Source organism: Dipodomys ordii, unplaced genomic scaffold (assembly GCF_000151885.1).
Source record: "Dipodomys ordii isolate 6190 unplaced genomic scaffold, Dord_2.0 Scaffold113, whole genome shotgun sequence".
Taxonomy (NCBI): Eukaryota; Metazoa; Chordata; class Mammalia; order Rodentia; family Heteromyidae; genus Dipodomys; species Dipodomys ordii.
The window spans coordinates 3,387,427-3,408,805 of record NW_012267329.1 but is presented as its reverse complement, the minus strand read 5'-3'; the positions used below and the strand labels follow the sequence as shown (position 1 = coordinate 3,408,805).

Below are 21,379 nucleotides of genomic sequence, written 5' to 3'. Positions count from 1 at the left end.
TGGCACTGTGGCTCAAGTGGTGGAGTGCTAGCCTTGAGCTGAAGAGCTGAGGGACAGCGCCCAGGCCCAGAGTTCAGGCCCCATGACCAGACCCCCCCCCCAAAAAAAAAAAACTTTCATAGAGCTATAGTTATAAAAACTTGTGTGGGATTAATACAAGTTTTCACTGCTTCACAAACTGAAAATTATTATTTTGCCAGTCCTGGGGCTTGAACTCAGAGCCTGGACACTGTTCCTGAGCTTTCGCTCAAGGCTAGAACTCTTAACCACTTGACCATGCCACTTCAGGCTTTTTCTGTGTATGTGATACTGAGGAATCGAATCCAGGGCTTCATGCATGCTAGGCAAGCACTCTTGCCACTATGCCACATTCCCAGCCCTGAAAAAAGTTTTAATAGTGCAGCTAGTGGTACACTCCTGTAATCTTTGCACTCTGGAAACTAAGGCAGGAGTTCCAGGCCAGCCTGGCCTACATGAGAACCTATCTGGGGGGAAAAAAAAAAGTTTTGGTTATTAAATACAGATAGTCTATGAAGGATGCACAAAGTTTAAACCAAAAGCACGTATTTTTCATTTTCTCAAAAGAAGCTATTGTGAACTTGAAATGAGCAAAACCCCTACTTATCAAGTGGCCTAATCCAATGTAACCTGACACCGTTAAGGCCTGTAAGTACTTGGAACTTAGTAGCTAGATCACAGGCGTGAGCCACCGACTCCACCCCCCCAAAAAATCAGAACTATTTTAAAATTGTTTATTATGCATCAAAACGATTTTCTTTCACATGGTATTTGGATATCAAGGAGATGTACAGGAACAACATTCCAAACTCAAACTAGAGTCAGTTCTAAGCGAAAATATAACCAAAACCCTGATTATCCGTTATATAATCACCTTAATCTCCCAGTTTATGAAAGGATTCAAATCTGAGCCCAGCCTCCCCATTCTTAGTACAGATTCGACTTAAAAGAGAGAACTGCCATGATCTGGCTTGCCAAACAAATGAGGGTTTACTAGCATTGCCAGAAAGGCGTTGGGTTGAGAAGCAGTGTCACTCATGCCATAACGAACCTATTCTTGCTAGGCTTCGGGATTCCCACCCAATGCTCTTCCCATCCTTTTAATTCCACGACACACAACAGGGAGAGAACATACAAATGCAAGGACAGCATTTCAATCGACTTCAAACTGAAGAGCCAAAGACAAGAACGCACAGCAGAACCGGCATCGTCTCCCTGCGGAGTCCAAGGCCCCGGCCCCGGCCCCCGAACTCCGCAGGGGCTGAAGGATCACCCTTCCGCCAGCCGGTCCTCGCTACACCCGCCCGGCGACGGTGGAAACACCGGCACGCCAGGAAGCCGGCTCCCGGCACACGCCAGCTCTCCGCCAAGCAGAGCCCTCGCCCGAGACCCAAGGCCTCGGCCAGCACTGGGAGTCTCCGGGGAGCCTGAGGGCCTCGCAGCCAGTCCTCCTCCTTCCCTTCTCCTCCCTCCGGACGGGACAACATCCGGCAACCGCGAGGCAAAGGCCATCCGGTCTCCAGAATGTGCTCCAGCAAGCCCACCGGGAGCCCCCAAGCTGCGTCCTCGCCCCTGTGGGGAAAATGGCGCCCGTCACTCCTTCTCCCTCCCGGGTAATCACAAGGACCAGCCTCCCACCCTCGCTACAAGATGGCGTCTGCCGCCCGGGCCCCAGAATCGGCATACTTCACGTCTTAGTGAAGTGGTGTAGGGCTGGGACGAGCCGTTCTGCCAACCAGTCAGACGTAGAAGCTTAGATTCTGCACTTCGCACGAGCCACTCAGACGCTGGCGGGAAGGCCAGACTAGGATGACGTAAGGGACTAATGGAGTTTCCCTTGGCGTCGCCTGAATTTGAACCAATAGGAAGCAGGAAGCGTCCGTTGAGTGACATACTGACAGCCCAATGGAAGCTGAGGGCGGGCCTCAGACTTCCTATGCGAGTTGCGGGGCCTGGGGGCCGGGCGGCTGTTTCCTGTCCTGGTGCATGGTGGTCGGACGAAGGAATTGTTGGAAAATTTTCTCGGAGGTTCGTATATAAATGTGTTTTTACCCAGTGTGCATTATTCTTCGCCCGGCCGCCGCCCTCAACGCGGCGGCGCGGGCCCACTTGGGCCTGGGCTCTGGCTTCCCGCTTCCAAGCCTGGGCTTCAGGCCTTGCCGATGCTACGGCCGCCTCTGTACGGCGCCTGAGCAGAAGCGGAGTTTATTAATAACCCGCAGCCGCCACTCTAGGGCGGCAGAGCTTTTCTCACTGCGGACGCCCCCCCACCTGGTCTCCGCGCCGCGCCCCGCCTGTTCCCCTTGGGGACCGCCGAGGGGAGGGAGTGGGGAGGGTGGAGTCCTCGGGCGCCCGGCGGCGTTTCTGCGCCTGACCTTCGCGGGGATCGTGTCCCCAGGCGCGCCGAGTCGGAGCATCTCGGTTCGGGACGCTGGGGCCACGGTTAGCGCCAGGCCCCAGCAGGGGCACCGGCTGCTAGTCTGGCCCGGGGCCCACTCGGGACCCCGTCTGTCCACCGCGCCAAGAGTTTCCCCCCGCATAATCGCGGGCAGATCTCTTGGTTTTCCTTGTGTTTTGTCTATTTTTTTTTAAGATCGCTGAAACAATATTGAAAATTAGAAGCTAACAACTTATTATTTCCTTCCTCCCCTTCTTTTTCCCTCCCGATTTTGGCCAAAGAATATAATTTGTGAGACCTGAACCAAATTTTTTTGTTACCCCTTGTCGCTCTTGTTTTGTTGGGTTCCCCCCCCCTTAAATTCCCCCTTTTGTTACACAAAGTTTTTAAAAGTGAAAAAAAGAAAAAAGCTATTGCCAGACAATTGTCTTGAATCAACTCCCTTTATTTTGGAAGCTTCTTAAATCAGTGGGTGAGAAAATATAGATCCCTGGTTATGATTGGCTTTGTCCTTAATCTTACTAGAACATACACGTGTTCTGATGTACTTAAAACATGAGTATTATTGAGTACTATTTTCTTGGCAATGTGTACTTATAAATATTATTTATGATGAGATTTCCCCAAAGTCCCAACAACATGTATAAATAATTTCTCCTGGGGTATTTTGATTATTTGGAAAATACTTAATAATTTACATTTCTCCCACTTTAATAACAGCTTTATTGACAGAATTTACATACCTTAATACACTGCTTAGGTGAATTTCGATATTTTCTGAGTTGTGCATTTCCTTTTTTTTTTTTTTGGTCCGGTTGTGGGGCCTGAACTCTGGGCCTGGGCGCCGTCCCTCAGCTCTTCAGCTCAAGGCTAGTGCTCTACCACTTGAGCGACAGCGCCACTTCGGGCTTTTTTCTTATGTGGTGCTGAGGAATCGAACCCAGGGCCTCATGCATTGCAAGGCAAGCACTCTACCACTGAGCCACCTTCCCAGCCCCGAGTTGTGCATTTCTTATACCTACCACTTATATTTATATACCCATCACAGTCAACTTCAGAATATTTGTCCCAAACTACCTACACTTTACTCCCTTATTTCTTCCCTACCCTTAAATCTGTAGATTTACTTATTTTTCACATTTCAAATAAATAAAATCATATAGTATGTGAACCCTGACTGGCTTATTTTGCCTAGGTTGGTATTTGCCAGTTCATGTCAGTGCATATGTCAGTTCTGCTTTAATTTTTCCATTATACATACGGTTATAGCACATTTTATTCATTAATGGACACATGGATATTTTTACCTTTTTGCTATTAGGCATGTTTCTAAAACATCTAAGTACAAGCTTTCAGATGACATAGGTTTTATGTTTCTTGGGCATATATATGGAGGGTTAGGGCTACTGAATTGTAATTCTACATGGAATTTTTGTTTTTTCTTCTGATACTGCGGCTTAAACTCAAGGCCTGTGCACTGTCCCTTAGCTTTTTCACTCAAAGCTTTCTCCAACTTAAACTACTTCTAGCATTTTTTTTTTTACTTCTAGCATTTTGGTTGTTGATTGGAGATAGGCGCCTCATGGACTTTCCTGCCCAAGCTAGCTTTGAACCTGAATCCTGAGATCTCAGTCTACTGAGTAGCTAGAATTACAAGCATGAGCCATCAGAACACTTCATTGAATCTTAAGAAACTCAAACTTTTTTTTTTTTTTTTTGTCGGCCATGGGCTTGAACTCTCTGGGCCTGGGTGCTGTCCTTGAGCTCTTCAGCTCAGGGCAGGTGCTTTGCCACTTGAGCCACAGTGCCACTTCCATTTTTTTTTTCCTGGTGGTTAATTGGAGATAAGAGTCTCAGGGACTTTCCTGCCCTGGCTGGCTTTCAACCACAATCAGACTTTTTATTTATTTATTTTGCCTGTCCTGTCTCTTGAACTCAGCCTGGACACTTTCTCTGAGCTGTTTTTTGTTCAAGGCTAGCACTCTACCACTTGAGCCACAATGCTACTGCTGGCTTTTTCTGAGCAGTTTATTGGATTTAAGTCTCCTAGACTTTACTGCTAGGCTGGCTTCAAACCACAATCCTCACATCTCAGCTTCTGTGTAGTGAAGATTACAGGTGTAAGCCACTGGTACCCAGCTACTGTCAAAACTTTTTGTGCCATCTACCAAGGAAAGATAAGGGTTCCCCTTTCTCCTCTTGGTTGCTAATACCTATTATCATTCTTTTTCATAGCCATGCTAGTGGGTATGAAATATATCTTGTGGGTCTGACTTGCATTTCTCTAGTAGCTAATGATGTACATTTCACCATGTGTTTATTGGTCATTTGTATATCTTTTTTTTGTGGTTCTATTCTTTTTTTAATTTAATTTAATTTTATTTGTGAACATACTGTACAGCATTTGTATATCTTTTGAAAAGATATACATGTATGTCTTAGATCTTCTTTTTTTAATTTTTACTTTTTTTGTTGTTTTATTGTTGTTAACAAAGGTAAACAGAAAGGTTAACAGTTACCTAAGTTAGGTAAAAAGTACATTTCTTTTTGGACAATGTAACCTCTTCCCTCTCACTCTCCCAGTTTTTCCCTCCCATCCTTATCCACAAGTTGTATAGTTCATTTTCAACATAATGTCTAGTGAGTACCATTGCTGCATTTGTTTAAGCACTTATTTTGCATGTTGGAATATTGCTATGAAGTAAAGGCTCATTGGGTTCTCCCTCCTTCCCTCCCTTCCATCCTCTCCCTCCTCTCCCCGACACCCCCCCCCGCCCCCTCTCTGCCACTCTCTTGATGCTGGTACTGAGGTTTGAACTCACCCTCAAACTCTCACTTGGCTTTTTCTGCTTAAGGCTAGTGCTCTACAATTTGAGCCATACCTCCATTTCCAGCTTTAAGATTCTTATAGACTTTCTGTCTAGGCTGACTTTAAACCTTGATCCTCAAATCTCAGCTTCCTGACAGTGTCTGGCTTGCCAAATTATTGTTTGTTTAGTTACTGTTTTGTACTAAGAGCCTCATGTTCCTAGGCAGGCACTGTACCACTTTTTATATTTGTTATCTTTTTAGGCTGGTTCTCAGTTTATGCCCAGGTGACCTTGGGCTGTGTTCCTTGTTTTCCTCTTTCTTTTTAATTTTATTTTATTGTAAAGATGCTGTGGGCGAGAGGGGGGTGTCTGTGTTCCTTTCTTATGCTTCCCCATGTAGCTGGTGATGATAGGCACTTGCCACTTCACCCCACCATTGTGCTTCCCCCATGGCTGTGTTAACAAATGTATGCCACCATGCCCAGCCATTGATTGAGATGGAGTTTCAAACTTCTATTTTGTTTTCAAACCACAATTCCACCATTCCTTTCTTTTCCTACCAAGTAGCTAGTTTACAAGCTTGAGTGCCTGGCCTGACTCATTATTTGTTAGTTTTGAGGTTTAATGTAGTGTTCTTGTTTCTCTTTTCTGAGAATCAGGGTTTGTGTTTTAAGTCTGAGATTTTACTTTTTGTTCCTGGCTTTATTTCAGGCCAAAATGATTTTTTTTTTCTGGTCCTGGGGCTTGAACTCAGGGCCTGTACACTGTCCCTGAGCTTCTTTTGCTCAAGGCTAGCACTTGAGCCACAGCACTGACTTTTTGTTGTTGTTTATTTGGTACTGAGGAATCAAACACAGGGCTTCATGCATGCTAGGCAATTACTCTACTAAGACACATTCCCATCCAACTTCCGGCTTTTCCTGAGTAGTTTATTGGAGGTAAGAGTCTCAGGGACATTTCTGCCCAACCTGGCTTCAAACTGTGATCCTCAGATACCAACCTCCTGAGTAGCTAGGATTATAGAAGTGAGGCACTGATGTCTGGCCAAAATGATTTTTGAAAGAGTTTTCATGTACCATTGCTCCTTTCTAAACTTAATTATGAGATGGAATTATGTGTGGGAGGGGGATTGGAGAGCTGATATTGGGGCCTGAACTCAGGGTCTGGAGCTCTTGCTTAGCTTTTTTGTGCACAACTGGCACTCTGCCACTTGAGCCACTTGCTCTACTTCCAATGTTTTACTAGTTAATTGGAGATTGTCTGGAGGATTTGTCTGCCCTGTTGACTTCAAACCTGAATCCTTAGACTTCAGCCTCCTGAAGAGCTAGGATTATAGGCAGGGTCATCTGAGATAAATTTATTTTAACTCAGAGTTTCAGAAGTCCATGAGGGATTGTTTTGTCTGGGCCATGTTGAGGCAGTCCATCACTGTAGAACAAAGTTGCTTACCACATGATGGTCTAGAAGCAGAGAGACAGACAGGCAGGAGCCAAGAGCAAGCTATATTTTTTCAAGGCATGTCCACAGAGACCTACTTCTCTTAACTAGCCTCCCATCCCAACATTTTTGAATCCATTAAGAGATTAACTATAGATTAGATCAGAGCCCTGAGAATCCAGTCACTTCCTAAAAGCCCTTTAGTTGGTAACCCTTTAATATACAGTCTTTTGGGGACACTTTGAATTCAGACCATAACATTCTGCCCCTAGGTCCCAAATGCTTATACCTGGATCCTAAACATGTGTTTAGTTCATCTCCAAGAGTCCCCAAAGTCTTAGCAGTTTCAGTATTGCTTGAAAGTCCAAGTCCAAAGTCTCCTGAGATTCAAGGCAAACTGTTAGCAGTGAGCTCCTGTAATACCAAAACAGTTATATTTCCAACATAAAATGGGAGACATTCTCATACCAAAGAAGAGAGTGGAAAAATAGTGAGGAAGAACTGAACCAAGGCAAGATTCACACCCAGCAGAGCAAATATTAAATCCTAAACTTTGTGTCTAGTATCTGGAGTCATGGTTAGCTCCAGTCCTTAGGCAGACCTGCTCCTGCTGTCTTTCTTATGAGTTGCATGGGATCTTTCTGGCGCTGCTGCTTTTGGTTTCCTCTATATGTGTTCCACAGTCCTGGAATCTCCATTACTCTTTTGGCTTCACATTGATCATCCTTTCAGGGACTGGCGTGCTAGGAATCAAACCATAATATATACTGCCTGGTCTTTCTTTTGAAATCACTTTTTTTTTTGAGGGGGGGGTTGTGAGGCTTGGACTCTGGGCCTGGGCACTGTCTCTCAGCTCTTCAGCTCAAGGCGAGCGCTCTACCACTTGAGCTACAGCGCCACTTCTGGTTTTCTGGTGGTTTATTGGTGATAAGAGTCTCATTGGCTTCCTGCCTGGGTTGCCTCTGAACCATGATCCTCTGATCTCAGCCTCTTGAGTAGCTAGGATTACAGGTGGGAGCCACCGGTGCCCGGCTTTACTTCAGTTTTTTAGAATCTTATGTTTTTGCCCAGGCTGATCTGGACCTCGATCCTCTATTTATGCCTCCTCTGTAGCTGAGATTAAAATGTATGCCTCTGCACCTGGCCTGCTTAAGTATATTATGAAAAATATGAATGTAGTCAGTCTACGTTTCTTCTTTTGCTATCAGGTGGAGTACCCTGCCCCTGTGTTCAAGCCCCATTCCCCCCACCAAAAAGGGATGGGAGAGAAAGCTTAAGAATATAGAAATTTAAAGTGTATGTTTCCTTAATGGAATGCTTCACATCATATCATGTTGATCTGTCTCATTCGTTGAACATTCACTCTTTGTATTGCTGAGTAGAATGCTAGTGCTCACCATGCACAGGATCATGAGTTCAGTTCAAGAAACATAAAAAGGTTGAGGGACAGATGTAACCTGAAGTTTTTCCACTGTCCTATAGTGTTTTTCATTGCCATTCACCTATTCTTGCTGCTCACTAGTCATTCTACCACTTGAGACACACATCTAAACTAGCAATCGCTTTGTATAGTTAAAGGGCAGAGGGCTGGGAATGTGGTAGAGTGCTTGCCTAGCATGCATGAAGTCCTGGGTTCTGTTCCTCAGTACTTCATAAACAGAAAAGGCCAGAAGTGGCACTGTTCCTCAAGTGGTAGAGTGCTAGCCCTGAGCAAAAGAAGCTTAGGGACAGTGCCCAGGCCCTGAGTTCAAACCCAGGACTGGCAAAAAAAAAAAAAAAAATCACTGGCAGACTTGTAGATAGGAAGTTTGATTGAGTCTTGACAGTCAGGATAGGTACATGTTTTTAGTTGATGTATTTCAGATCTGCATTTTTTTCAGTCAAGCCTTGTGGGCTCTAGTGGCTCATATCTGTAATCCTAGCTAATCATGAGGCTGAGATTTGAGGATCGCAGTTTGAAACCAGCCCAGGGAGGAAAGTTAATGAGACTCTTAATATCCATTTAACCACCAAAGAGTGGGAAGTGGAGGTATGGCTCAAGTGGTAGAGTATTAACCTTGAGCAAAAAATGCTCAGGGAGGGGCTGGGAAGTTGGCTCAGTGGTAGAGCGCTTGCCTTGTATGCATGAGGCCCTGGGTTTGATTCCTCAGCACCGCATAAGCAAAAAGAAAAAAAAAGCCGGAAGTGGCACTGTGGCTCAAGTGGTAGAGCACTAGCCTTGAGTTGAAGAGCTGAGGGTCAGCGCCCAGGTCCAGAGTTCAGGCCCCACGACCAGACCCCCCCCCAAAAAAAAAAAAAAAAGCTCAGAGACAATGTCTATACCTTCAGTTCAAGCCTTAGGATTGGCACAAAAAGAAATAATAAAACAGCGACTGTATGTTAAACTCCATTTATTTGTTTTTGCCAGTCCTGAGGCTTGAACTCAGGGCCTGAGCACTGTCCCTGAGGTTCTTTTGCTCAAAGCTAGCATTCTACTACTTGAGTCACAGTGCTGCTTCCGGCTTTTTCTGTTTGTGTGGTACTGAGGAATTGAACCCAAGACTTCATGCATGCTAGGCAAGCACTCTACCACTGAGCCACGTTCCCAGCCTTTTTTTTTTTGCCAGTCCTTGTGCTTGAACTCAGGGCCTGGGCACTGTCCCTGAGATTCTTTTGCTCAAGGCTAGTGCTCTACCACTTGAGCCACATCTTTTTTTAAAAATTTACTTTATTGTTATTATAGAGGTGAAGTACAGAGGGGTTATGTTTACATGAGTCACGTAATGAGTACATTTCTTTTTGTGCAGTGTCATCTGTTGCTGGGAGATATTTTAAATTGAGATGCTTATTAATTGAGAATCCCAAAGACATTATTAAAAGAAAATATACTAAGAAATATCTGTTAATAAAACTTTTAGTTGGTTATTATCTTTAAATATTTGTACAAAGGGGTTTCTTTTTTTTTTTTTGCCAGTCATGGGGCCTGAACTCTGGGTCTGGGCGCTGTCCCTCAGCTCTTCAAGCTCAAGGCTAGCTCTCTACCACTGGAGCCACAGCGCCACTTCCAGCTTTTTCTGTTTATGTGATGCTGAGGAATCGAACCCAGGGCCTCATGCTTGCAAGACATGCACTCTACCACTGAGCTACCTTCCCAGCCCACAAAGGGGTTTCAATTCAACTTGTCAATTTATGTTACAGTGCATCTTGATCAATGTCACCCATTCCATCATTTTCTCCCACATCTATCCCAACGCCACCCATTCCTCGAGTTACCTGGTTCCATTGAATACTATGACTGTATTCATCCACCATTCCTCTCTCTCTACCTACCTTCCCTTAAGTCCTCTCGCATACAAAACATCTTCCTGGTATACATTTTGTTAATCTGTCAGTTAACCATTCAAAGGAGTTACACCATTAGAATTGTTAGTAAAATTCTTGTTTTGAGCTGAAGTTGTACAAGTCAGTGGTAGGATGCTTGCCTAGCATGGATGGGCTGCTAGCCTTGTTCCTTGGCACATGCGTGTGCGTGAGTGCGTGCATGCACACACGCGTGCACGTACACATACACACACACAAGATAACATAGAGAATGAGTATGAACAGATGTTTTAGAAAATATTTTTGCCAGTCTATCACTGTACCCCTTGAGCCACATTTCAACTTCTGGCTTTTGGATGGTTGTTTGGAAATAAATGTCTTATAGACTTTCCTATCTGAGCTGGTTTTTATTCTTGGATCTCAGCCTCCTGAATAGCCTGGAGCCCAGCCTTTCTACTTCATTCTTCTTCATACACACCAATCGCACTGAAAGCAAACCAGCCTTATTTCTGAAGCTTCCCTGTGCAGGTGTACATTTGCTGAGCTATATGTCCAGTGCTACTTTTTTAGTCTTAAGTGAAATACCATCGTCTTTCAAATACCACTTTTAAGGTTCACAATTATTTGACTTTTTCCTAAGTATCATTCTTAAGTGTCTATATTTTTCTTCAAGGCAGAAAATGTTGTTAGCCCAAATAAATCGGGATTCTCAGGGAATGACAGAGTTTCCTGGAGGAGGCATGGAGGCTCAACATGTTACCTTATGCCTGACAGAGGCAGTTACTGTGGCAGGTGAGCATTCATTTAAGGGGATTGTGTGGGTTTGGAAATAACATTTATCTTAAGGAAAATCTGTAACACTGTGTTTCTTATTTAGTGAGATCCAGCTCATACTAAGGCCTTTTTATGAGTATTGTTTTTAACTTGCCATTCATGTCATGCATGCTGGTAGAGTAGGGAAATAATTTTTCTAAATGCTAAGAAAGAGTCTTAAGAGTTAAGTATTCTACCTTTTGCCTTGTTTTCTTCTTTAAAAAATAGTTTAATCAGCATATGTGTATGTGTATGATAGTATCTAAAGAAAGCAATTTTGTTTTATACTAGATGGTGACAATTTAGAAAATATGGAAGGTGTAAGCTTACAAGCAGTGACACTTGCAGATGGTTCTACTGCTTACATACAACACAATTCTAAAGGTATGTGTCTCTTACACAACCAGTTTGTTAATACAGTGTTTTAGAACCATAGAGTTGGAGCCCCTAGTAACTTCACTGCATTTTCAATTTCCTAAAGATGCTATATTGCATATGATAATTTAAAATTATTTCAATTGAACTTAAATTTTGCTTTGATGATTTAGGGACATCATTCAAGATATTTGGAAGATATTCTGGGGCACCAAAATTAGTAGAAGAGAGCAGAGTAGGAAGTATCTCTGGTTTTTAGCCTCTTTCTTTGTTTCCTTCTTTGTTCTTCCGTGTGTGTGTGTGTGTGTGTGTGTGTGTGTGTGCGCGCGCGCGTGTGCGCGCTCACGTACACATGTGTGTGCCCTCATAGTATGAACTCAGGGTCTTAGCTGTCTCTTAGCTTCTTTGCTCAAGACTGGTGCTCTATTACTTGAGCATAGCTTTCATTTCTAGCTGTTCTTAACGGTTAATTAGAGATAAGACTTTTTCTCATGACTTTTTCTGCTCACGCTGGCTGAGTAGCTAGGATATACAGATAGAAGACACTGACACCCACTTTTTATTTTGGGGGGTGGTGGTGGTACTACTGAGCCATGCCTCCAGATCTCTCTGATATTTCTCTTAAGAACATTCTTGTTTTTTTTTTAATTACAGTTATTTAAAGAGTAAAGACATTTGATTTGGGCTGGGACTATGGTTTAGTGGTAGAGTGCTTGCCTAGCATGCATGAAGCCCACCCAGGGTTTGATTCCTCAGTACCACACAAACAGAAAAAGCCGGAAGCAGCATTGTGGCTCAAGTGGTAGAATGCCAGCCTTGAGCAAAAGAAGCTCAAGGACAGTGCCCATCAAGTCCCAGGATTAGCTAAAAAAAAAAAAAAAAAGACATTTGGTTTTGTTTGAGGAACTTTGTCTTTTATTGGTGTTTAGTTCGCTCTAGGAAATAGCTCGGTTCCAAAACTCCTTGTTTTTATGGAAACCTACCATGCATAGACTAGGGTCTATCTACCCACCAGAGGTGAGAATGATAACTGGCTTCTTTTTGGGTGGGGGTCCGGTCGTGGGGCTTGAACTCTGGGCCTGGGTGCTGTCCCTCAGCTCTTCAGCTCAAGGCTAGCACTCTACCACTTGAGCCACAGCACCACTTCCGGCTTTTTTCTTTTTGCTTATGTGGTGCTGAGGAATCGAACCCAGGGCCTCAGGTATGCAAGGCAAGCACTCTACCACTGAGCCACCTTCCCAGCGATAACTGGCTTCTTATATCCTGACATCTTTCAGCTTCCTATGGTCAAGGTCATTAATCCTAAGAGGTTTTGAAAAATATATAGAGGTTCAACCTGATGTAGGTTGCTGTATGCGCCACTCTTCCTCTTGAACTCATGTGATTGAAAATGGGAGGGGAGGAAGGATGGCTGAGGGAGGATTTTTTGCTTTCTATAGGATCACTGGATGTGTTATTGCATTGCCTCAGAACATTGAGGGAAGAATCAAGATGAACATGAGCTTAAGTAGTGTATGTAATAGTTGCTATTATTTTGAAATTGTATAAAGTTTTAACTTTTTATTTGTCCTAATTTATTGACATTACATTTCATTACAGATGGAAGACTCATTGATGGACAGGTCATTCAACTGGAAGATGGTTCTGCTGCCTATGTTCAACATGTACCCATACCTAAAAGTAGTAAGTGTTTAAGATACAACACAGGAAATACTCCTGATTCTCACATTCAGTACTTGCTGCCTCCAGTTCCCACTTACTACCTAAACTTATTCCTGATTTCTGGTCTTCCTTCTGAAAAGGGAAGTCACTAGATGCAAAAGAGAGGATCTGTAGATTGTTTTTTGTTTGTTTTTGCTGGCCCTGGGGCCTGAACTCCTGGACTAGGTGCTGGTCCTAAGCCTTTGTGCTCAAGGCTAGTGTTCTACCACTTGAGCTACAGTGCCACTTCCAGCTTTTTCTGAGTAGTTCATTGAAGATAAGAGTCTTATGGACTTTTCTGCCCAGGCTGGCTTTGAACCGTGATTCTCAGATCTCAGCCTCCTGAGTAGCTAGGATTACAGGCATGAGCCACCAGATCCCAGCTGTAGACTGTTTTTATTTAAACAGGTCTTTTGTTCAAAGATAGTAGAAAATGTTGAATGCCAGTGGCTCATCTTTGTAATCCTAGCTACTCAGGAGGCTGAGATTTAAGGAGTGTGGTTTGAAGCCAGCCTGGACAAGAAAAGCCCATAAGACTCTTATTTCCAATTACGCATCAGAAAACAGCAAGTGGTGCTGTTGCTCAAAGTAGTAGAGTACTGGCCTTAAAAAAAGCTCAGGGAGGACTGGGAAGGTGGCTCAGTGGTAGAGTGCTTGCCTTGCATGCATGAGGCCCTGGGTTCGATTCCTTAGCACCACATGAGCAGAAAAAGCCAGAAGTGGCACTGTGGCTCAAGTGGTAGAGCGCTAGCCTTGAGCTGAAAAGCTGAGGGACAGTACCCAGGTCTAGAGTTCAGGCCCCACAGCTGGAAAAAAAAAAAAAAAACAAAGCTCAGGACAGCACCCAGGCCCTGATTTCAAGCCCTATGACTGACAAAAAAAAAAAAAAATTAAAAGATAGGGGTTGGGAATGTGGCTTAGTGGTAGAGTTCGATTCCTCAGTACCACATAAGCAGAAAAAACTGGAAGTCGCACTGTGGCTGAAATGGTAGAGTGCTAGCCTTGAGCAAAAGAAGCTCAGGGACAGCGCCCAGGCTCAGAGCTCAAGCCCCACAGCTGACTAAAAAAAAAAAATCAATCAATTAAAAATAAATAAGTAAATAAAAGATAGTGAAAAGAAATTACTCCACAGACCCCACTGTAGAGATGAGTAGGTAACAGTTCCAAATGAATCTATTGTCTGTGCTAGAATCCTATGTGTCACTCATAATCTTCTTTTTTCCCCCTTCTTTCAACTTTCCACATCCTTTGTCAAACAAGTATATTCTTATTTTTTATCTTTACATACTTTCTCAAAGCAGCTTTATTGAAATGGCTTAAATGTGCAGAAATTCATAAAGCAAGTGTCAGTTGTCATGATGTATTTAATGGCTTACTAACGGTTGTTGCCAAGTACGTTAATTAGAAAGTGCTGGAACACATGAAATCTAAATGTAAGTCTTGTCCTTGAGCAGGGGACAGTTTGCGTCTAGAAGACGGTCAAGCAGTACAGTTAGAAGATGGAACCACCGCATTTATTCACCATACCTCTAAAGGTACGATAGCTTTGGAAACAAGAATAGAATTAGGGAGAAATGGGAGTGTGGAAAAAATAAAATTTGCCGTTAGCTTCTAAAGTGTTTATTCTTTGAAGTACAAGGCAGCATATTTGGGCATGATTTAAGAAAAAACTTCCTGATAATCTGAGCTATCCAAGAACAGTTTGGAATAGCAAACACCATGGACACTGGGATCTCAAGTTGGAGCACCATAAACTGACATGAGTTCAAGTCCGGTTTTTCTCTATGTACTGCTTTTTTAAATTTTATTTTTGTCAGTTTTGGGGATTGTACTCTGGGCCTGGGTCCTGTCCATCAGCTCTTCAGCTCAAAGCAAGTGCTCTACCACTTGAGCCACAGGGCCACTTCTGGTTTCCTGGTGGTTTACTGAAGATAAGAGTCTCATGGACTTACCTGCCCATGCTGGCTTTGAACCATCATCCTCAGATCTCAGCCTCCTTAGTAGCTAGGATTCAGGCATGAGCCACCAGCACCTACTATTGCTTGTTAAATTTTTTAAATTTCCTAATTTCTAGCCAGGTATGGGAACTCACACTTGCAACGCTAACTACTTGGGAGGGACAAAACCAAAGAAATAAATTTCAAGGCCAGCCTTGCTCAAAGTTTAAGAGAGTTCATCTCAACTAATACAATGAGCATGGTGGATTGTACCTATTATCCCAGTTGTGTGTGAACTGTAAGTAGGATTGTGATTCAGGCTGGCTTGGGCATAAACCTTATTCAAAATATAAAATAAAAAAGGCTGGAAATATGGCCCAAGTAATAGAGTGCCTGTCTTGCAAACATAAGGCCCAGAGTTCAAACAGCAACAAAAACCTCCTGCCAGGTGCCAATGACTCATTGCCTATAATCCTATCTACTCACAGGCTGACATCTGAGCATTGTGGTTCAAAACTAGCCTGGGTAGGAAAGTCCATGATACTCTTATCTCCAACTAACCACCTAAAAAGCCAGAAGTGAAGTTGTGGCTCAAGTGGTAGAGTACTAGCATTGATCATAAATGCTCAGGGACAGCACCCAAACCCTGAGTCCAGAGTTCAAGCCCCAGGAGTGGCACCAAAAAAAAAAAAAAATCATGATTCCTAAGGAAAGGGACTTAAATTCCCAAACCTCAGATACCCATTTTGTACAGTAGGGGTGGTAAATGTAGCCTCAAAGGATTAAAAGAAACAACACAAACAAGGAACATGGTCCAGTGATCATAATAACTACTTAGTAAAAGTTCATTCATCTGTTAAATTTGTATTAGACTTATTTATTGGACTTTTCATTTAATTTCCTTCTCGTCCACCTCCCCAGATAGTTATGACCAGAGTGCATTGCAGGCAGTTCAACTGGAAGATGGCACCACAGCCTACATCCACCATGCAGTGCAAGTTCCACAATCTGACACCATCTTGGCAATTCAAGCTGATGGAACAGTGGCAGGGCTGCATACTGGGGATGCAACAATTGACCCTGACACCATCAGTGCTTTGGAACAGTATGCAGCAAAGGTATGATATTTTGCAATGTTACAACCATCACAGATAAAGCCTCTGTTTTACATGAAAAGAAAAAAAAAAGCATACTTTATCAAGAAATGAGCAATTAGAATCAAATTCAGACAGCATCAAAGAAACCATCGCTGGGCTCTGGTGGCTCATGCCTATGATCCTAGCCCCTCAGGGAGCTGAGATTTGAGGATCACAATTCAAATCCAGCCTAGGCAGGATAGTCCATGAGACTTTTTTTCCTCCAAGACCTGGGGCTTGAACTCAGGGCCTGAGCACTGTCCCTGAGCTCTTTTTGCTCAAGGGTAGCACTCTGCCAGTTGAGCCACAGGGCCACTTCTGGCATTTTCTGTTTATGTTGTACTGAGGAATAGAACCCAGAGCTTCATGCATGCTAGACAAGTATTCTGCCACTAAGGTACATTCCTAGCCCTCCATGAGATTATTATCTTCTTTGTTGTTTTATTTTTGGACGGTCGTGGGACTTGAACTCTGGGCCTTCAGCTCAAAGTGAGCGCTCTACCGCTTGAGCCACAGCGCCGCTTCTGGTTTTCGAGAGTCTCACAGACTTTCCTGCCTGGGCTGGCTTTGAACCATGATCCTCAGATCTCAGCCTCCTGAGTAGCTAGGATTACAGGTGTGAGCCACCAGCATCCGACGATTATTATCTTCTGTTAACATCAAAAAGCTAGAAGTAGGGGCTGGGAAGGTGGCTCAGTGGTAGAGCGCTTGCCTTGCATGCCTGAGGCCCTGGGTTCGATTCCTCAGCACCACATAAGCAAAAAGAAAAAAAAGCCGGAAGTGACACTGTGGCTCAAGCAGTAGAGCACTAGCCTTGAGCTGAAGAGCTGAGGGACAGCGCCCAGGCCCAGAGTTCAGGCCCACGACTGGACAAAAAGCTAGAAGTAGAGCTGTGGCGTAAATGTTAGAATGCTAGCACTGAGCAAAGAAGTTCAGGGATAACACATAGGCCCTGAGTTCAAGCCCCTGGACCAGCACCAAAAATAAGAGGGAAAGAGAGAGGGAGACTATCATGTATTTTAAAAGAAGTGGAAACCAACTGTGGTAGTACTTACCTCTAATCTAAGCACTCAGAAATTTGAGGCAAGAGACTTAGGTTCAAGCTCCAACTAGGCTACATAGCAAGTTCCACATCAGCCTAGGCTACATTAACAAGATCTTCTCTCCAAAAGTGAAATGTACAAATATTAAGAGAGAAAGAGGAATGAGGTAAGGAAGAAAAAGAAATAGATAAGAAGAAAAGAAATAGATAACTGACAATTCACAAAAATAGATAATCAGGGATGGGTGCCATAAAAGAAGAATAAAGCATAAATAGAACTGATTTTGAATTAAGAAAGTAGAGATTAGAAAAAGTAAGGAAACTGGGTACTGGTGGCTCATATCTATAATCCTAGCTACTTGGGATGCTGAGTTTTAGAGGATAGCAGTTAGAAGTCAGGCTGAGCAGAAAAGCTCACAAGACTCTATCTCCAAAATATCTAGCAAAAGCAGAGTCAAAATATGGTTCACATGGGCTGGGAAGTTGGCTCAGTGGCAGAGCGCTTGCCTTGCATGCCTGAGGCCCTGGGTTTGATTCCTCAGCACCACATAAGCAAAAAGAAAAAAGCTGGAAGTGGTGCTGGGCTCAAGTGGTAGAGCACTAGCCTTGAGCTGAAGAGCTGAGGGACAGCGCCCAGGCCCAGAGTTCAGGCACCCCCCCAAAAAAAATTATATATATATATATATATATATATATATATATGGTTCACATGATCAAGCACCAATAAAGCAAGCAAACTGAGCAAGGCCTTGAGTTCAAACCCCAATATTGACAAAAAGTAAAAGTAAAGGAAAAAAATCTCAAATTTTACATCACAGGGTTGATAATGATTTAGTATTTACTTTGTTTGGTTTATTTTACCAATCCTGGGGCTTGATCTCAGGACCTGGATACTGTCCCTGGGCTGATTTTGGCCAAGGTTAGTGCTCTGCAATTTGAGCCATACTTCCACTTCCAGCTTTTTTTGTGGTTAATTGGAGATAAGTGTCTCATGGAGGGCTGGGAATCTAACTTATTGGGAGAGTACTTGCCTAGCATGCATGAAGTACTGGGTTCAATTCCTCAGTACCACATAAACAAAATGCCAGAAGTGGCACTGTGGCTCAAGTGGTAGAGTGCTAGAGCAAAAGCAGCTCAAGGACAGTGCCCATGCCCTGAGTTCAAGCCCTCAGACTGGAAAAAAAAAAGAATCTCATGGACTTCCCTGCCTTGGCTGGCTTTGAACATATGAGCTACTAGTGGCTAGCTTTCTTTGTTTGAGGGGAGGGCATTGAGATTATCTTGAATTCATGATCTCAAATATGTACCCCATTCCAGGCAAAATAGTTTGTCTCTGAGGTAGATATGGTTGTGTGTGTTTATAGTCCCAATTACTTGGAACATTAACGCAAGACTGTTACTCTAGAAATTCAAAGCCATTGTAGGCAACATAGAAAAAAATAATCTGAGGAGTGAGGCTGATAAAGACACATTGTGGCTGGGCGCCGGTGGCTCATGCCTGTAATCCTAACTACTCAGGAGGCTGAGATCTGAGGATCATGGTTCAAAGCCAGCCTGAGCAGGAAAGTCCGTAAGACTTTTATCTCCAATAAACCACTAGAAAACCAGAAGTGGCGCTGTGGCTCAAGCGGTAGAATGCTCGCCTTGAACTGAAGAGCGTAGTGACAGCACCCAAGCCCAGAGTTCAAGCCCCACAACCAACCAAAAAAAAAAAGACACATTGTGTTCATATATAGGACATGACAGTGGCGCTGTGGCTCAAGTGGTAAAGCGCTCGCCTTTAGCTGAAGAGCTGAGGGACAGCGCCCAGGCCCAGAGTTCAAGGCCCACAATGGATAAAAAAAAAAAAAAAATCTGGCATATATAGGGCATGACAAAATAAAACTTGTAGAACACCTGGTGCCAGTGGCTCACATCTGTAATCCTAGCTATTCAGGAGTCTGAAATCTGAGGATAATGGTTCAAAGCCAGCTTGGTCAGAAAAGTCCCCATGAGACTTTAATTTCCAATTAACCACTCAAAAACTGGAAGTGTACTGTACCTCAAAGTAGTAAAGTGCTAGCCTTGAGCAAAAGAGCTCAGGGACAGTGCCCAGGCCTCAAGTTGAAGTCTTGCAACCAACAACAACAAAAACCCTTCTAGAACAAACTGATGCTAATAAAATTTGAGGAACTGGGCATGGTGACTCAAGCTTATAATCCTAGTTACTTGGGAAATAGAGATTGAGGAATTGTAATTTGAGGAAAGCCTAGGTATAGAAAGTTGAGGAGACTCCCATCTCACTCAATGGCGAGGTACAGTGGCACGAGCCATCCCCATGGATATGAGGAAACAAGTAGGATGATTATAACCCAGGCTTGCCTAGGCATAAAGTATAACCATGGCAAAAAGGAGCAAGAGGCCAGGCTCAGATAGTAGAGTACCTGCCTTGCAAGTGCAAGGTTTGAGTTTAATCCCAATAGCATAAAAAATAAAAAGAGGAAAGGGGTGGGAATTCAGAAAGATTAAATAAAAATAACATGGGGGATGGTGGTCATGATTTATTTTTCTTGTATTCAACATGTATATCTCAAAGGTCTTTGAGGGAAAAGGTCTAACTCAGTGGTAGAGTGTTTACCTAGAATGGATGAAACTTTGAGTTCCATCCTCACTGCCACAGGGTTTAAGCTTTCTTTTATTCCTGTAGGTGTCTATTGATGGAAGTGAAAGTGTAACAGGTACTGGAATGATTGGAGAAAATGAACAAGAGAAAAAAATGCAGGTATGTAAAGCTGGAGGATTTTTGTTCTTTGAGGGTTTTTCGTTTTGTTTTATTATGAGGGTCTTTTTAAATTTTTTTTTATTATTATAGAGGTAATTTACACAGAGGTTACAGTTACATCAGTCAGTTAATTAGTACATTTATTTTTTGGACAGTGTAACCCCTTGTCTTGCTCTCTTCTAGTTCATATAAGGATCTTTGAATAAATCCAGGCTGACCTTGACCTCACAGTCCTCCTATCTCAGCCTCCCACATGCTAGAGGTATACTTGGAGTCATCATTGTGCCCAGTTTATGAGACTTTTTTTTTGCTTTTTGGTCGTGGATCTTGAACTCTGGGCTTGGGTGCTGTCCCTCAGCTCTTCAGCTCAAAGTGAGCACTCTATTGAATCACAGTACCACTTCCAGTTTTCTGGTGGTTTATTGGAGATAAGAGTCTCAGGGACTAGCCGGGCGCTGGTGGCTCACGCCTGTAATCCTAGCTACTCAGGAGGCTGAGATCTGGTTCAAAGCCAGCCTGGGCAGGAGAGGCCGTGAGACTCCTATCTCCAATAAACCACCAGAAAACCGGAAGTGGCGCTGTAGCTCAAGTGGTAGAGCGCTCTCCTTGAGCTGAAGAGCTGAGGGACAATGCCCAGGCCCAGAGTTCAAGCCCCACGACCAACAAAAAAAATAAAATAAAAATAAAAATAAGAGTTTCAGGGACTTTCCTGCCTGGGCTGGCTTTGAACTATGATCCTCAGATCTCAGCCTCCTGAGTAGCTAGGATTCCAGGCGTGAGCCACCAGTGCCGGGCATGAGACTTTCTTTTGCTGGTCCTGGGGCTTGAACTCAGAGCCTTCATTGCCTAAGGCTAGTGCTTAACTTCATCCAGATTTTTGCTGGTTATTGGAAATAAGAATCTCCTGTTTGGGCTAGTTTCAAGCTGCAGTCCTCAGATTCTCAGCCTCCTGAATAGCTAGGATTTCACATGTGAGAAATTTTTCCTACATATATAAATTACTTCAAAATACACAGATTTGTATACATCAGATAATGGAGGTTGTATCTACCATGTGTCATTATAGTAAGTGGAATTTGACATACTTAGCTAGATAACAAAATGTAGTAGTTACCCTCAACCCCACTGGTCTCTCACTCAGTGATCCTTGGAGCTCTGCCAGTTAGCTACCACTGGCCTGCAACAACCTGAGGCTTGGTTGGCTGACAACTTGAACTCTAGGTCCAGTTTGTTCAAATTTCACTTCCTAGCTTTTGACTGTGACCAAGTTATACTTAACGACCATGAGTCTCATTTTTCATATTTGTAAATCATTGATATAAGGGACAGATTATACCTTTTATATAAAATACTCATCACAGGACATCATGTAAGTACAACTCCTCAATAAAGGTTGGTTAACCTTTTGTATTATTGAGGTCGCCTTGAAATTTAATCTTAGATTCTGTCCAATGTTCACCCCTGGGATTTGCAACTCCTTAACATACAGTGGTCTATAATGACTACTAGAATTTATGCTTCCAGAAATATACTTAGGTCATTTTCTTTTCTTTTCTTTTTTTTTTTTTTTTTTTTGGGTCCGGTCGTGGGGCCTGAACTCAGGCCTGGGCGCTGTCCCTTAGCTCTTCAGCTCAAGGCTAGCGCTCTTGAG

At 43.4% G+C, this 21,379-nt stretch overlaps 1 protein-coding gene across 3 annotated transcripts in view; it reads left to right on the top strand.

Moving 5' to 3' along the window:
• Positions 1-1,940: 1,940 nt before the first annotated feature.
• The window catches only part of Znf143 (zinc finger protein 143), a 48,368-nt gene continuing 28,929 nt past the window's right edge, over positions 1,941-21,379 (top strand). Inside the window, exons 1-7 of one of the 3 annotated variants that reach the window (XM_013028802.1) lie at positions 1,941-2,046; positions 10,637-10,755; positions 11,068-11,160; positions 12,751-12,834; positions 14,307-14,387; positions 15,711-15,907; positions 19,654-19,728. In XM_013028802.1, the coding sequence (XP_012884256.1) occupies positions 1,955-2,046; positions 10,637-10,755; positions 11,068-11,160; positions 12,751-12,834; positions 14,307-14,387; positions 15,711-15,907; positions 19,654-19,728 (741 nt within the window). In that variant the 5' untranslated portion in view covers positions 1,941-1,954. Of the gene's footprint in view, positions 2,047-10,636; positions 10,756-11,067; positions 11,161-12,750; positions 12,835-14,303; positions 14,388-15,710; positions 15,908-19,653; positions 19,729-21,379 lie in introns of all 3 variants that reach the window. The other 2 variants (XM_013028801.1, XM_013028803.1) reach the window with 2 other exon arrangements.